This window comes from Callithrix jacchus, chromosome 19 (assembly GCF_049354715.1).
Source record: "Callithrix jacchus isolate 240 chromosome 19, calJac240_pri, whole genome shotgun sequence".
NCBI lineage: Eukaryota > Metazoa > Chordata > Mammalia > Primates > Cebidae > Callithrix > Callithrix jacchus.
Genome location: NC_133520.1, coordinates 48,055,078 through 48,073,091, shown reverse-complemented (window position 1 = coordinate 48,073,091; position 18,014 = coordinate 48,055,078). Strand labels below are relative to the sequence as shown.

The 18,014-nt window shown below is 37.4% G+C and overlaps 1 protein-coding gene across 23 annotated transcripts in view; it reads left to right on the top strand.

The window, feature by feature from the left end:
• The window catches only part of RYR2 (ryanodine receptor 2), a 781,807-nt gene that overhangs the window by 301,865 nt on the left and 461,928 nt on the right, over positions 1-18,014 (top strand). For 20 of the 23 annotated variants that reach the window (XM_078357270.1, XM_054248003.2, XM_078357274.1 and 17 more), the window contains exon 4: positions 14,447-14,467. The exons of the other annotated variants lie outside the window; for them this stretch is intronic. In XM_078357270.1, coding sequence (XP_078213396.1) covers positions 14,447-14,467 — 21 coding nt within the window. The remainder of the gene's footprint in view (positions 1-14,446; positions 14,468-18,014) is intronic. 23 annotated transcript variants of the gene reach the window in all.

Sequence of the window (18,014 nt, the reverse complement as noted above, 5' to 3'; positions counted from 1 at the left end):
TTCTTGGCTTGTTGACCCATCCTCCATCCTCAAAGCCAGCGGTGACCTACCACGTCACATCTTCACAGGTCCCCAGGATTAGGACGTGCATGTTTCTGGGGTACCATTATGTGGCCTACCCTATCATGGAAGTACTGAGCTTGAGTACGATGTTATTGACAAGATCAAATGAAAATTAGAGCAATCCAGTTTAAAAATGACTGAAAAGTATACTTTTGGATTTGACAGGGGTCTGATTTTCTTGCAAACTGATCAATATGAATTTCAGTCTATCTTATGTACATACCAATTCATAGATTCACATACATTTTGTATTTAACAACTTCATTTTCTGAAGGTTTTCTGAGTTTTCAGTAATCACATGATTTAGAATTTAAGTAGATTTGCATATTGCGTACATAGTAGACACTAATTACTTTTAACAATGGCATCAATCAAAAATAACTAAATCAAAAAGGAGATATATATATATATATGTGTATGTATGCAATTTGTTGAATTCCTATCATATTCCAGACAGGCATCTTCCCGAATCACAAATAAAAAATAGTGAGTGTGATACTATTTTTCTTTTTCAATAGGGGCCTGTTCAGTCTGTGGCTACGGTCTCCTCCGTGGCAGATAGCTACTACACTTACATTATTTAAAGTATGGTCACAGTTCCAATAGCAGATCTTAACATTTCTTTTCTATCCTTATTTTTCTATATTGTAAAGGCTTCTTTGTTTAAGCTCTAGGGCAGATAGATCAAGGATCAAAATGAAAAGAGTTAATGTTGTGTCCACTCTGGTTGAGGTATATATTGATGATTTCTTTCCATTTGCTTTTTTCTCATTAAAGCACATTGGGGTAATGTGGAGGAAAAAGGAAGAGCTGATGAATTTTGTGGCTCATATGATATAAATTGTGTTCTGTATGTTATTAAAAGTAAGTTTCTCAAGTGGCTGGGCTCATAAATCACTGGAAAAGAATGGAGTTTGACACTTGATATTGTTCATTCATTTTCAAATATGCTCTTTTTAAGTCTCCAGTAAAATATAGAATTAAACTCCATCAAAATACAGAATTAGGATGTAAAACTGTGACCATACTTTAAATTGTGTAAATGTAGTAGATATTTGCACTATTTAAAGTATAAATATCCGCTACTGAAGAGACTATAGCCCGAGACTGAACAGGCTCCTGTTAACATAGAAAAATAATACCACACTCCCTATTTTTTGTTTGTGTTTCAGGAAGATGCTTGCCTGGAATATAATAGGAATGCAACAAATTGCATTTATATTTATCATCATTTGTTTATTTACTTATTTTTAATTAATGCCATTGTTAAAGGTAATCAGTGCCTACTATGGATACAATATGCAAATATACTTAAATTCTAAATCATTGAAATGTTTTATTTTTATAATAGTAATATATGAGTATAAAATAAAAATACCCTCTTTATAATCCTTATTCCCCCCTAAGATGGCCACAGCTAAAAGACTGGTATATAACCATCTATACTTTACGTATAAAAATATTTTTATGTAGATGGAATCATATACTGTCTTGTCATCTTTTACCACTTAATTATATATGGTTTCAAAAAAATAAGGACACAGAATGTTCAGAGGAAGAGAATATTCAGGTTTGATCCAGCTTTGGCTTAGATGTCTATAGTTCTCCTTGCTCTGTTCTGTGTTGCTTGGTTCATGATTACAAAACACCTTGTAGGAATTTCAGGGATGATATCCAAAGTCAGCATCATCAATAGGCACAAAAAGGAGCTGATTTTCTTTATTTCTAAAAGCAAGGCACTTTCCCCAGGAACTCCCTGGCAGAATTTCCCTCATGCTCATTGTCACACACCCATAGCTAATGTATTTACTCACAAGAGAAAATGGGGCCAGAACAACTGGTTCTGACCATGGAGATGGCAAGAGGGAAGGATGCTTTTTAAAACGAGGTTCTTTTATTGGGAGAAGGAAGAGAATTGTGTGGGAAATGAAGATCAGATAATTTCTAACACTGCTGCATTATGTGGCAGATGGGTCGTCAGCATCTGTATGCTTTCACTGGAAGTGTTTGTATTCGAAACCCTCCATGTTTCTGAGCCAAACTAGGACCAACAAGTGAAAAGAAATTTAACTCTGTGCTCAGGCGTCTCCATGGCCGAGAAATAGAAAGCATGTGTTCATTCTCCACTTGACTCATTCGCACAGTGTTCATTCTACAAAAATAGATTGAGTTTCTTCTGTGCATTCTGGAGCTAGGGGGACAGGGATGAATAACAATGCCTCCTTGCTCTTGAGAATCTTAGCAATCTAGTAACAGAGAGAAGATAAATATAATGTGATATGAACTGGCTTTGATAGTAAATAGTTCAATGAAAGAGCAGAGCAAAGATCTAATTACTTACCCAACACCGTCCCTTTGTACATCCTCATAACTGCGAAATGCTGAATGGATTGGTGTGTTTATATGGTAGAAAATATGATGCTACTAGCTATTTGTGTCTGAAACTTCAGACATAAATTTATGTTTATATTGTAGACAATATGATGCTACTAGCTATTTGTCTCTTAAGTTAGACTAGATATTTTGTATTTTGTATTTTAGACTAGACAGAATATCTAGTCTAACTTAAGAGAGTGTGTTCTGTTTACCTTCCTACTCAGAAGCATCCCTGGTAAAGCATAAATAGTACTTCAATAATGAGGTTATAATGCCAATAAATTCACAAATATACTCATTAATGTAATATTTAGCCAGCATCTTGTCCAAAACTCTGTATATAAATATGTACCTGCCCTTCATCTGCAAAATTGATGCAGTGATTTAAAGGTGAATGTGATCATAATCTCCTCAAGGGCCCACAGCTAAAAATATTCACTGAGCAACAATTATCTGTCACTTAGGTGAATGTGGAAATTTGTCTGTGGTTGAAGGATGCACCTTTTGGTTTTACTGTCTTTCTGTTTCTAGAAAGACAACTTTCTAATTTTTAATTTTTTTAAATTATTATTATTATTTTTTGAGACGGAGTTTCGCTCTTGTTACCCAGGCTGGAGTGCGATGGCGTGATCTCGGCTCACCGAACCTCCGCCTCCTGGGTTCAGGCAATTCTCCTGCCTCAGCCTCCTGAGTAGCTGGGATTACAGGCACGCACCACCATGCCCAGCTAATTTTTTTGTATTTTTGGTAGAGACGGGGTTTCACCATGTTGACCAGGATGGTCTCGATCTCTTGACCTTGTTATCCACTCGCCTCGGCCTCCCAAAGTGCTGGGATTACAGGCTTGAGCCACCGCGCCGGGCCGAAAGACAACTTTCTACGCAGAAGCCAAGGATACTCCATACTAAGCATTTGAATGACGTGGCTTCCAGACTCTGTCATCAAACTCAATAAGGAGGTCAATTTGAGCATCATGTAATTTAATCACAGTGGCATAGTTAGGCACTGTTTTAGATTATGAATCTTGAATGTATAGGTTATTTTATTTGATTAGTCTCATTCAATTTGTGTGTGCTTATAATAGAAAAAAGTTATTTATAAACATAGCAAATAAATAACATGGTGCATTTCTGATTCAGTTTTAATAAACTATTCTGCAATTTATGAGTGACTTAAAGATATGTGGAACCTATTGAGTCAGTCATTCTCTAATGTTTTTTTTTCTAGACAGAATCTCATTCTGTCGCCCAGGCTAGAGTGCAATGGCGCAATCTTGTCCCCTACAAAAAAAACACAAAAGCAAAAACAGAAACAACTAACACTCCTCCCTGCATTTTTTGTGTTTTCTTCAAAGCACTCAACACCTCCTGAAGACTGTGTATTCCTGGTCTGTTTATTGCCTTCCCATCCCCAGTAAAGTGTAAATCCCAGGAGTGCATGTCTTTGGGTCTGTGGAATTCACTTGCTATACCACTAACATCCAAGACAATGCATGTTATATACTAGATATTTAGGAAATATTTGCCAACTGGAGGGGGACCGCAAGATAGAATTCACAGACCAAAAATTAAGGGGCTGAAAAATACCAAAAATTCTGTTTCTGCTACTGTAGTAACAGGTTTTGAACATATGGTAGAGTTTTTTTTGGCTATTAAGTACGGCTGTTTTTGAATTTCCCTCTCTATTGTGGGTAAAAAGGAATGTTTTTGAAAGTGAAAGTCAGAAAATGACCTTTTGGGTTCGGATATCATACATCCTTGTTTGCCTGACACAATCCAGGTTAATACCTGTGGTCACAGCTTCATCACTGTTAGCTCCCCTCTTTCGCTGTCCCAAGTGTCCCAGTCTGGATGAGAAATTACATGGTTATCCCTTGTCATGGTGTCTTTGTGAATCAGATACAACTTAGAGATTTAATTTATAGAAGGCAATATGCACACATACAAAATCTGGCATATAGTCTCTGATTTGAAGATTTAAAAGAAGTCCTTTTTGTTTTGAGTTAAGTAACTTCCTTTTATTTGAGTTTATTCTTGCTCTGTTACCGAGGGTGGAGTGCAGCGGTGTGATCACAGTCTCGGCAGCCTCCAGTGCTGGTTCTCAAGGAATCCTCCTGCCTCCTGAGTAGCCAGGACCACAGTCACAAGCCACCATGCCTGTAAAGATGGCTCCTTGGTATATTGCCCAGGCTGGCCTTGAACTCCAGACCTTAAATGATCCTCCCGCCTTGACCTCCCAAAGTGTTGGGCTTACAGGTGTGAGCCACCTCATCCAGCTCACACAGCTTCTGTAGTAATTACAGCAGTCACACATTCTGAGAAGATACACTTTTTTTTTTTTTTTTTTTTTTTTTTGCATGTAATCCCAGAACTGTGAGAGAAGGGCAAAGACCAGCAGGATCTGTATAACCTGAGGGCTACAGAGACCAGATGGAACATTCTGATGGTGAGCCTGAGATCAGTACTGGTAGTACAACCTGATTACTTTCATGTGGCTTCTGAGATCCGGCCACACGTGAGCCCTGAGTTCATGGTGAAGCATTAACTCTTAAAGCCACGTGGACCTGTAGAAGAGTCCTGGAACAGGAAACCTTAGAACTGTCCTTAGACCACTGAGAAAAGTACAAAGAGCAGCACAGCAAGAACACACAGAATGAGTCTAGTATCATAGCACACTGATTTCCGCAGCTCTGCAAAAAGTGAGCCATATGGGAGACAAGAACAACATATTGAAAGCCTTAAAGTATCTGACAAAAAAAGGAAAAGTAGGCCAGGTGCAGTGGCCCACGCCTGTAATTCAAGCACTTTTGGAGTCTGAGGTAGGAGAATCACTTGAGCCCAGAAGTTTGAGACCAGCCTGGGTAACATGGTGAAACTGTCCCTACAAAAATAAAATAGCCTGGCATGGTGGTTAATAGCCATAGCCAGTGCACCTATAGTCCCAGCTACTTGGGAGGCTGCAGAGGGGGAAGTGCTTGAGCCTGAGAGGTCAAGGCTGCAGGGAGCTGTGTTTGTGCCACTGCACTCCAGCCTGAGTTACAGAGCGAGATCCTGTCTCAAAAACAAAAAAAAGTGTCCCAGATCTCACACAACAGTGAGATTGGACAGGGCAACGATAGAGGTAAATGACAGTTAAATAACATCAGAGACCACAGAAGAAACAGCAAAATGTAATACTTCATAAGCTGGTGTTCACCGCAGTTGTTTACTGTTGATATATGATGAGTAACCATGTTCTAGATTCTGTGTAGAGTAAATAGTGAGAGAACTGCGTTGCCACAGATGCTTCTTCCAGAACAGGACATAAATGGAATGTGTGCATTGTAGGTATAAACACTCAATAAATGTTTTTTTTTTTTTTTTTTCAGATGAAGGAATAGAAACAATATACCAAGGTCAAAGATAAAAACTGAGATTATCTTGACACACTCATGGCCTGTAAATTTTGTTTTGGTTCTAATAGTTTACAGAAGTGTTTGTGTGAATGACAATTACATTGCATGTAAGGAAATTAATTGCACCATTTATTGGTTCTTGAGGTACAGGCTCTTAAAGCTCCAGCGTGGATTGGAGGTAGATGGTATTAATGTTACAGATATTTAAGTTTTGTTGATTTGTATGTAGTTTCCCCATAAGGGATTTTTTTTTCCTTTTTTTTTTTTTTTTTTTTTGGAGGTGGAGTTTAGTTCTTGTTGCCTAGGCTGGGTTGCAGTGGCATGGTCTCAGTTCACTGCAACCCCTTTCTCCTGGATTAAAGCAATTCTCCTGCCTCAGCGTCCCAAGTAGCTGAGATTACAGGCACCCACCACCATGCCTAGCTAGTGTGTGTGTGTGTGTGTGTGTGTGTGTGTGTGCACCCACCACCATGCCTAGCTAATGTGTGTGTGTGTGTATTTTTAGTACAGACGAGGTTTCTCCACGATGGTCAGGCTGATCTTGAACTTCTGACCTCAGGTGATCCGCCCACCTTGGCCCCCCAAAGTGCTGGGATTACTGGTGTGAGCTACCGCCTGGTCATTGGTTCGGAAGAAATATGTGCACCTGGGTGAATCCAGCTAATGCTTGGATCACTCTCATGGTGTTTTGTCGGGGTTGCCTTGATGACGTCTTCTTAGATGTGGGTCTCTAACTTGCCTATGACTGCTGCACACTGTCTTTCCAGCAGACCGTTCCTAATTTAATTGCTATCATGTGACCTCAGTTCTCACAAAGGAATCTAAAACTTTAATCTTTCTTTATTTCTAGCTTTAATTACTTCTTTATATTATTCATTCTCTATCCAAACTGAGCTCATTCCCTGAATATGCTATACTTTCTTCAGGTGTATGTTCTCATATTCTTGTCACACGAATTCCTCAACTTAGAATTCTGAGCCTTTCAAAAGTTTACCCCACCATTCTCTGCAAATGCCCAAGGAGGCATCTTCCTTAAACCCTCTCACGATGCTCCCAGCCAGAAGTAGTATTTCTGCTCATAGAGTTCCTTATCACTGGGTGTTTACATCTTCTTATTTTTGTCTCTCATTTTATAGTATACAGCGATTATTTGGTATGTATTTGACACATTTTATTTACATTAGAATACGGTTTTGTTCAATATCCATTCTTTAACCAACATCACATTGTCTTGATTACTGTAGCTTTATAGTATGTCTTTTTGGAGACAGTCTTGCGCTGTTGCCAGGCTGGAGTATGGTGGCATGATCTCGGCTCACTGCAACCTCCATCTCCCAGGTTCAAGTGATTCTCCTGCCTCAGCCTCCCAAGTAGCTGGTACTACAGGCACGTGCCACCACACCCAACTAATTTTTGTATTTTTAGTAGAGATGGGGTTTCACCTTATTGGCCAGGATGGTCTTGATCTCCTGACCTTGTGATCTGCCTGCCTTAGGCTCCCAAAGTGCTGGGATTACAGGCATGTAATCTGAGCCTATAGTAAGTCTTGAAGTTGTATATGTCTCTGACTTTGTTCTTCTCCAATATTGTGATTACTCTGGGTCTTTTGCCTTCACATATAAATTTTAAAATCATTTTGTCAAAATCTACAAAATAACTTGCTGAAATTTTGATTGTGATTGCACTGAATTGTTAGAATCTTTTTAAAAAGTTCTTTATTCCTCTATGTACCCACGAGTTTTTAATAGTAGGCAGACCTAAAATTTATTTGAGTTTATTATTATATGAAATGTATTATTCATAATAGATCTAGCTGGAATTTAAGAGTAGTAATTAAATTGATTTTGTTCTACTAATATTAGCTAACCAAAAGTTTCATCATTATTCATGACTGATGATTTCTTTCCTTATATTTATTGTCATGACTTTTTTTTTTTGAGACAGAGTCTTCCTCTGTCACCCAGACTGGAGTGCAGTGGTGTGATCTTGGTTCACTGCAACCTCCACCTCCTGGGTTCCAGAGATTCTCCTGCCTCGGCCTCCCAAATAGCTGGGACTACAGATACCACACTCGGCGAATTTTTTTTATTTTTTAATAGAGACGGATTCACCATGTTAGCCAGGATGGTCTCGATGTCCTGACCTTGTGATCTACCTACCTGAGCCTCCCAAAGTGCTGGGATTACAGATGTGAGCCACCACACCCAGCTGAATCTGTTCTTAAATTAGATTATGGTGATGGTTCAGTACTTTGTAACTATACCAAAAGTATTAAAATTGTGTACTCTAAATAAATGAACTTTATGATATGTAAATTATATTTCAATAAAGCTATGTAAAGAGAACACGAGACCAATAGACTACAAGTAATATATGATACAAATAACTATATAATAAATATAAACTCATATTTCAAGAATAGAATTAAATGTAAGTAGATTAAATACTTCAATCAAAATTCGTAGATTATCAGATTTTATTAAACAACTGCATTGTATGCTGCTTACCAGAGATATCCTTTAAGACTGTCTTTCAGAAAGAGTGAAAGCAATAGGACGGCAAAATTGTATATACGGTAAAGTTGAATCTAAAGAAAGCTGGTATAACTATATTCATATTTGAGAAAGGGCCAGGCGCAGTGGCTCACACCTGCAGTCCCAGCACTGTGGGAGGTCAAAGCGAGTGGATCACTTGAGGTTAGAAGTTCAAGACCAGTCTGGCCAACATGGTGAAACCCCATCTCTACTAAAAAAACAAAAAATTAGCCAGATGTGATGGTGTGCACCTGTAATCCCAGCTACTTGGAAGGCTGAGGCAGGAGAATAGCCTCAACCCAGGAGGCAGAGGTTGCAGTGAGCTGAGATCACACCATTGCACTCCAGCCTGGGTGACAGAGTGAGACTAATACCACAAAAAAAAAAAAAAAAAAGTGATTGGAGAAAGAATTTAGGGCAGAAAGTATTGTGAAAAATCCAGATGGACATTTCTCTATTATAAAAAAAAAGTCAGTTTATAAGAAAAAAATAATTCTGAATTTACATGAATCTAATTATATAGCTTTCAAACTTATAAAAGCAAAAACTGCCAAAATTATCAGGAGAAATCAAACAGCAGTCAATGTATAAGACCACACTTCTCACAGTATTACAATAATCAGGCAAATAAATCAATGAGGATACAGAAAATCTAAACAGCATGATTAATTAACATATTGACATTTATAGAACACTGCAGCATATGCTGAAAAAATACACATTTGTTAAGTGCAGATGGAGCATTTACCAAAATTGATTATGGAGGAAGTATAAGTAAATTTCAAAGGTTTGAAATAAGAACTTATGCTTTTCTCATAATAGAATTATAGGGGAGGGACAGCGGGGGGTGGGGAGTTGGGGAGAGATAGCATGAGGAGAAATGCCAGATACAGGTGATGGGGAGGAGGGCAGCAAATCACACTGCTGTATGTGTACCTATGCAACAATCTTGCATGTGGTTCACATGTACCCCGAAACCTAAAATGCAATTAAAAAAATAAGTAACAAAAGGATAAATTGAAAGTCCGTAAGTCGATGAATGAACAAGTTAATCACAATGGCAAATTATAAGATATTGAAATTGGATAATAGTGGAAAACACGAGACATATCTAAAACTGATTAGAGGGAAACTTTTGGCCCTAAATACATAAGAAGAACTGAATAATAATCATCTAAATATCTCAAGAAGTCAACAAAGAAAAATATTAAACTGAAAAATGTAGAAAGAAGAAATAATAAAGAGCAGAATTTATGAAGTAGAAAGAAACATAAATCATACAAGCCAATAGCTGGTTTTTTGAAAAAACTAATAAAATTGATAAGCCCTTGGAAAAAATGAACACAAAAAAGAGGATAAAATTAACAAAAGTAGGAATGAAAATAGGAAATCACTTGTAAAACCTCCAAACAATGAAAAGATAATAAGGGAATATTGTGAATAGCTTTATTCCAAAGAAGTTAAAACTTTCTAAAAACAATATAGTGTTAGCAAAATACAGTTTACCAACCCTAACACTAGAAGTGGGAAGTATCAACTGTCTTATATTTATTAAATAAAATGAATTGATTATTAAAACCTTCTCACAAAGAAGACCAGGCCCAGATGGCCTTAGTATTGAATTCTACCAAACGTAAAAGGGAAAAACTAATACCAGTCTTAAACTTTCAGAATTCTTCCCAATTGACTTTATGAGACCAACATAATCCTGATCCTAAACTATGACAAAGACCTTGCCAAAAAAAAAAAAAAAAGAGGTATAGAACTCATCAGAGACCATAGATGTGGAAATCCTCTACAAAAAATAAGCAAATCTATTCCATTGAAATATCAACTCAATAGCCTGTTACAACCAAGTTGGGATTCAACACCAGTTACTGTTGTTTACCTTATGAAGAGAAGAAAAAGAAAAATATTTTCACTATAAAAACATTTGTAAATATTAAGCACCTATTTATTGCAATATTAGTAAGTTGGCATGTAAGAAAAGTTACTTAAACTGATAGAAATTATCTATCAAATGGAAAACTGGTGAAATCTTGAATTCTTTCAGGGCAGTGTTGAATAAAGTTGGGAAAAGTTGGTACTTTTAGAATTAAAAAATGAGCTTAGCAAAGTCATAGCTCACTATAAATAACTCAGTTACATTTTTATATTCTAGTAAAAAGCAATTACAAAATCAAAATAAGTCAGTCCACTTGTTAGTATAATAAAACAATGTACATTTAGGAATAACTCTAATAAAAGATGCGCAAACCTTAACACAGAAAATTGAAAACATTTTGAGAAAAATAAAGGTGACCTTAAAAAAAGGATAAATATATCACATTCATATATTGGGAGGCTCAGTATTACAAAGATGACAGTTCTCTTCCAATTGATCGGGTAGGTCAGTGCAATCTCAGTCAAAATCCCAGCAGGTTTTCTTTTTGTGTGCATGAGAGTTGACAAAGCCAGTTCTAAATGAAGAAGAGCAAGATTATCAAATACAACTTTCAAGAACAAAGTTAGATACTTTGACTACTGGATTTCAAGACTTATTTTAATGATACAATAAGACCATTTGGTATTAGAACAGAGATAGAAAAATAGACCAGGATAGAGTTCTTAAGTAGATCCACACGTTTGTCTCTTGACACATTAGTAAATGACAATGCCGTGCTAATGGGAAAAACATTTATTTTTTAATAAATGGTCATTTGGATAGGTATATGAGGGTGGGTAGGGGAGACAAATCTTAACTCCCTCCCTACCATCTTACATAACAAATCAATACCAGGTGTGTTGTAGCTTTCAGGTAAAAGGCAAAGTAATGAACTTTCTAGAAAATTTAATAGCTTTAGTAGCTTCGTGTCATTTTATTTTGTTGTATGTATAGCTCAAAACCTGCCACATGGTAACTGCTTTAACTTTACAAAATTATCCATCTTAAACAGTAAAATAAAGTTAATCAATTTGAAAGAAGCAAGCCAACTATTTTTTTTTTTTTTTAAGACTAGTCAAGTGCAGTAGTGAGAAGGGGGGAAAGAGTAGAACAAGGAGTTCGATCTGTAGCTGACTGTGAATAATCACTTGAGATAACTCATTACCTTCGGATCAGCTCCAAACTTTTTTTAAAAAAAGTTTTCGGAATAGTTCATGTTTATGTGCCCTAAATTTATACTTAAAATATGAATGTACAAGGTGGTTGGATCAGTTGAAGTCAGAAGTTTGAGACCAGCCTGGCCAACATGGTAAAACTAAAAATAGAAAAAATAGCTGGGTGTGGGTGGCAGGCACCTGTAATCCTAGCTAGCCAGGAAGCTGAGACAGGAGAATCTCTTGAACCCAGGAGGTGGAGGTTGCAGTGAGCCGAGATCGCGCCACTGCATTCCAGCCTGGGTGACAGAGTGAGACTCTGTCTCAAGAAAAAAAAAATGCAAAAATAGAGACGTCATTTGAATTATTTACATTTCATATGCTGATTTAATTTAAAAATGATTACTTTTATATTAAACTAATGTCCTCTCTGCTAAATCAAGTTGGCGTTTAAATAATTATTGTTTCTTTTAAAGGAAATTTTGTTTTTATTTTTAAAATGAAATTGCTCTTTTTATTAGTATTAATATGATAAAATATTTAATTTCCCACAGGTATTAAAATAGTCATTCTTTAAAGTAAAAATATCCATATGTATTTTTTAAATTCCACATACTTGGATAAGTTATTAGAAAAAATGTGCCTTTGTCTTACATGTTTTATAGGTTTGTAATTGCTTAAATTCTAAAATTGGCTAGGTTTACTGTAAATTTTGTATTTCCTTTTCTTGATTAGCTCCAGTTGAATCATTCTCTTCTTCACTGTTTGCAGGAATTTAATTAAATGATTCTTGTTAACAAGAGTAAGAGACGTGTCATGAAATCGTTCTGCATGGCTTATATGTGATAACAACTTTATCGTATGTTAGTGTTTTAACTGTGTGGACCATTTGTCTTGTCTTGTGTGTCTAGCTGATAATTCACTCGCAGCACATGCTGTTGCTAAGCCTTTCTTTGGGTATTTGGATATTCTGTTTATTACATTATTGCTCCTTGATGAATTGTGTTTGTTTTTTGTAATATAGAGCATTAAAGAGCTTCTGTTACTATTATTAGTAACTGTGACTCTTGATTAAAATTCTTTCCTCTGGAAACTTTTCATGACTTTATCTTTGCACTGATGGGAGTGTGTGTGTGCGTGTGTGTGAACGTGTATGCATGTGTGAATGTCTAACATGCAGAAGTGAACTTGCTGATGGCAAAATACAATGTCTTTGATAATCACTGATAGCACTACAAATATGGCATGTTCTGTTTTCCTGACGAATATGAAAAGGAAGTCATTTTTTTTTTTAGATTTTTTTGGGGAAGAGAATAAATATAAAAATTCGTCCTTTTAGAGGTAGAAAAATGCACAACAACGGCACTGTGCTGGACATGCCTCTTTTGCCTCCCTCTGCCCCAGGATCTAAAGAAGTGGATCCGTCATTCCAAAAGGTTAATGTTTAAAAGGAGATCTTCAGCTTTCTAATAGCAACGAACTATCTTGAAAAATTTGTAGTGAAAATCAGGCCTTTCTGCTCAGTCAAGTGTTTTTCTTTTTCTTTTTTTTTTTCTTTTTTTTGAGGCGGAGTTTCGCTCTTGTTACCCAGGCTGGAGTGCAATGGCGTGATCTCGGCTCACCGCAACCTCCGCCTCCTGGGTTCAGGCAATTCTCCTGCCTCAGCCTCCTGAGTAGCTGGGATTACAGGAGGCACACGCCACCATGCCCAGCTAATTTTTTGTATTTTTAGTAGAGACGGGGTTTCACCATGTTGAGCAGGATGGTCTCGATCTCTTGACCTCGTGATCCACCCACCTCGGCCTCCCAAAGTGCTGGGATCACAGGCTTGAGCCACCGCGCCCGGCCCTCAAGTGTTTTTCTTAAATAACAACAGTGTGTTTTTAAAATGCAAAGGAGGAAGTAAGTTTAGAACAGATTTTTCTGAAGACTAAGTGAATTACCAAAGAAGCCAAAACGCTCCGTTACAGGTAACCTGTTGAATTTCATCAGGGCTTCCTAACATTCTACCTGTATATTTAGGTTGATATCTTAAATATCACTTAGAACATTTTCAGAAGAATCACTCTGTGTGTTGCATTTTATGCACATCGCTTCCCCGAAGCTTGCTTGCCAAGGCGTTGGAGATTCCTAGCCAATATCCCAAGATTTCTGCCTAAGTAGCATTAGCTTCTTACCTAATTAATGAGTTTTGTAAGGAAAAAAAAATACAAATAATCCGTCAGACGGGAAGGGTGTGAAGCAAACCAGTTTCTACAGGACACCGATTATACATGCTGTAGATGGGAGGTGAGTTAAGAAAACTTACCTTTGAGACTAAGTATGTCTCTCAGTGTTGAAATTTTAAATTCTGATTTAGTCTTTGTTGACATACGGCTTTTGTGTGTGTTCTATTTACAATGTATATATGATTATAGTCACGTTTTAAAGAGTCACATAATGATTGAGACTAACATTCACTCATAAATACAACTTTAAAAATAATTTGATGCCCATATAACTTCAGAACTATTTGTTAAGGCATGCCTTTATATTGTGAAATTTAATAAAATGCTAGAAAGATTAGAGTAAGAGACATTTTAAGTGTCATGAGAGAAACTGTAGTTAGATACTATGTCTCTGAATTGTTCTTTTTAATTAAATCAATTTTTATAGTTAGAGAATAGTCGTAGTCTTAAATCAGAAGGCCTGTTGCATCTGAGAATTAGAGAAGTATTCATATTTGCTTTTGAATATATTGGATTTTCATTATTTCATGTACCTGATGCATTTCCAGCCTCATGCCTTTTAGAGTTCTGATGACTAAATTAATTGAGTTCTTTTTGTTTAGTGAGATTAAATGTTGTAAATGGAAAACTTGAATACAATGTTTACACTTTAGAATTGGAAAGAGATGGTGGTGCAAGGACCGAATTGCTTTTAATTCATTTAAATGATAGTAATTGAAACATTGCTAGGTATTTGTTTGTTTGTTATTTATTTTGGCTTTTTCTTTCCACAGCAAGTTGATGTGGAAAAATGGGTATGTGTTTCCATGTATTTGCAAAGAAATTGTGATCTCACAGTGCATGTTTGCTATTGCCTCTAATCTTTTACTTTGCTTCCTAGTGTGGCTTGTACTGTTAGTGTTCAAACTAACTGCCTCGTTGCCATGAACACGTGTTGTACAGATCTCTAGTGACAGCCTTATGTTTCTGGTTTTGCTTCATCTGAAATGGAGTATATTAAAGTACTTTCCATCCCTAGAACCATATAGTTTTTATATAATTGGTTTTGTAATTATGTGCTTCTGGCCAGCAGAAAGCTGTTTATTATTCATACTGTATATCTTTTGCAAAAAAACCTTGACTGTTTAATCTCAAAATTCCACCGCTTAGCCTTATATTTTTGCATGTACTATAGAAGAAGATAATTATATATATAGTCATAGAACTTTTTTTTCTCTTTCTCTCTTTTTGGTATAGACAGAGTCTTACTATGTTGCCTGGGCTGATCTTAAACTCCTGGGCTCAAGTGATCCTTCTGCCTCAGCCTCCCAAAGTGCTGAGATTACACACAGGAGCCACCATGCTCAGCCGTGTATAATCTTAAGCAGTGAAGGTGAATGACTGTATCATGTAGAAAAAGGCAGTTACAGGATTCTGGAGGCTAGTTCTTAGGGCCTATGCTGTCACGAGTTGTGCAAATAAGTTATGTTGCTTCTTTTGATCTCAAGTTTCCTCATATGTTAGGAATAAATAAAGGAGAGAGGGAATACACCAAGGTGCCTTTCAATACTTAACACACCAGGATTCTGAATGGAAATTAAAGTCTCCCCAAGACTGATATTCCTACTCCACTTTTTCCCAGGAGTCTAAAACAGTGAGGCTCTTTATTGTTGAGATGTTTTGTTTTATTTGCTCTGTGACTTTATATGATAGATCCTTTAAGATGGACTTAAGTGAAAGCTTCATTTTATCTTCATTATTTTTCTGGTCTTAGGATCCAATTTTCTTGATGCAATATTTTGAGAACTGTGCTGTCTTTTCAGTGCCCTTTCAGCAGTGCTTTCCAACAATTTAATGTTCACTTATCTGTTTTTGATGCTTTTAACCCTTTAAAGACAGGACACTTTTGTTTTCTAATTTACCATTTGGTACTGACCTTCAAGAACTACGACTGCTATGTTCTATTGCTGAGAATAACTTAGTCTTCATCTCTCTCTTTATAACTGAACTACTATTACTTTTGATTAACTATTTGTTTTTGCCATTTCCTACCTTTGTCTTTGATTAGAAAGTGCTGATCCAAGCTTCACAGTTGTCTTGTCTTGTGAGGGAAGCCTGCTTTCTTCTCAGATCATGTATGATGCCTCTTTGTCCTGTCCTTCCCTAGTATCAGCATCCTATAACACAGCCCTCTGTCCTTTCCATCTCTGCATCCTTCACTTCCATTATGCTGTTTCTGTGCCATATCTGGATTGGTATTGACCAGCCACTCCAGCTGCTTTTAATTCTTTTGTAAATATAGTTTGGCAGTAAATAAATCATCTTTTCACCATTGTCTGAAAGTCTTCCCCTCTGTTCTTCTGCAAATTTTGTTACTTTTAGATCTGCCTACTGTGTTATTTTTTATTGTTTATTCCTATAATAATTTATTTTTATTAAGTTTATTTGTAAATTATTGTAGAGAAGATTGCCTTCCAGTTCTGAGAAAATATTTCAGGTATTTTCTTAGTTTAAAAACCATGAGGCATATGTTTGGCAGTGACTGGCTTTATAATCTTTACGTAGACTATTTATTGGCTATAATCTCCTTGTTTGTAGATTAGAATCTCCATTACTCCTTTTTTTTTCTTAAATGTTACTATTATGTCAATGCTAAAACATACTGGCGCCAAAAGTATGTTCATTTAGAAGTCATGTAATAAAAAGATTCAGCTGGGTTTTAGACCACTGATCAGTATGTGTAAATGTTTCAACACATTTTAGACTGGAGCTATTCCTTTCTTTGAAGATCTATCCAGTTCAAACGTTATGCTTTGGCCATTACAAATTTGAAATTCTGCTGTTACAGATATACCTTGAAGGCCAACGGAAAATAACTTAATCCTCTACCCACCTACCTCAGGACTATGCAGACTGCTCTGTGGGGCTGAGCAGTCTCTGGCTCTCTCTCTTTGGTATAGACAGAATCTTACTATGTTGCCCAGGCTGGTCTTAAAGTCCTGGGCTCAAGTGATTCTTCTGCCTCAGCCTCCTAAAGTGCTGAGATTACACACAGACTCCCAAAGTGCTGGGATTACACACAGAACAAGAGACTCCTCTGTCCCTTGGATTAAATTAGAACCCGTCCCATGACCTTATTCCAAGAGTGAAATACCCCACAGACATTTCAAGTCATACAGATCTCACTTCAGTAATTAAAATGCCCAAACCTATATCATAAGCGAGCTTGAAGTTAATTGTCTGGGATGGAGCTGGAGGGAGGGACATCTGGGAAGCTGTTTCTTGCTTGCCCCGCCAAGTTCCTCATGCCCTACTTGGTACCTGGAGATTCTGCCACTCTCAGGTGCTGTGGGAAGGAGATAGAAGAGAAAACTTGGCATGCAAGGTCTGCTTTGATCATAGTATCATGTATTGGGCTTGCCAGGTTTCTAATGCTGACTTTCTCTGTGGGCGCTTCACACCGGTCTTTCAGGGAGCTTCCGTTTCCAGAAATCTCTGACCTGTGGGAGCTTCCGTTTCCAGAAATCTCTGACCTGTGGGAGCTTCCATTTACAGAAATCTCTTGCTGCAGACAAATGTGTCTCCACTGGCTGGTCAGTGGTGATTCCTTCCTCTTCCTCGGAGCTCTTGAGGAGCTCCTGAGGAGGCCTCTGAGACAGTCCCAAGCTGGCTCTGTCTAGTGTGGCCCCCATTTGCTTCTTGGCAGTGTGATCACTTCCCAGTTGTGGCCCTATAGGGCTCTACTCAGCCTTTTGCCTCTCGATCTCCAGGCATAGTCAAATACCAGTCTGCGGTGTCCCAGCTCCCGGGGGCATCAGGTATCCCTGAAGCCGCCCTTGCTAGGTTTGAAGTGAGGGCAGCTTGGGAGGCAGGCAGAATTCCAAGGCCACATGCACTTCTCTCATAGAAACTGTCTCTTTGCTCCCTGGCCTCTAATGACACGTGGAGGTGGGCAGTCAGCTAAGGGCAGCCAGTGGATTTGCAGCCACCCTCTATGGCATCCCTGCTTAGGTGGCATATGAAATATGTTTTGGAACATGACAGAACAGGTGCTCCTCCACTTAGAATGGGGTTACAACCTGAAAAACCCATCCAAAGTTGAAAATATCGTAAGTTAAAAATGCATGTAATACACCTAACCTACAGAACATTATGGCTTAGCTTAGCCTCCCTGAAATGTGCTGGGAACACTTACATTAGCTTCTAATGGGGCAACATCACTAACACAAAGCCTATTTTATAAAAAGTATTGAATATCTCATATAATTTATTGAATGCTATACTGAAACAGTGGTTGTATGGGTACTCAAAGTACAGTTTCTGCTGAATGCAAATCACTTTCACACTGTTGTACAGTTGAAA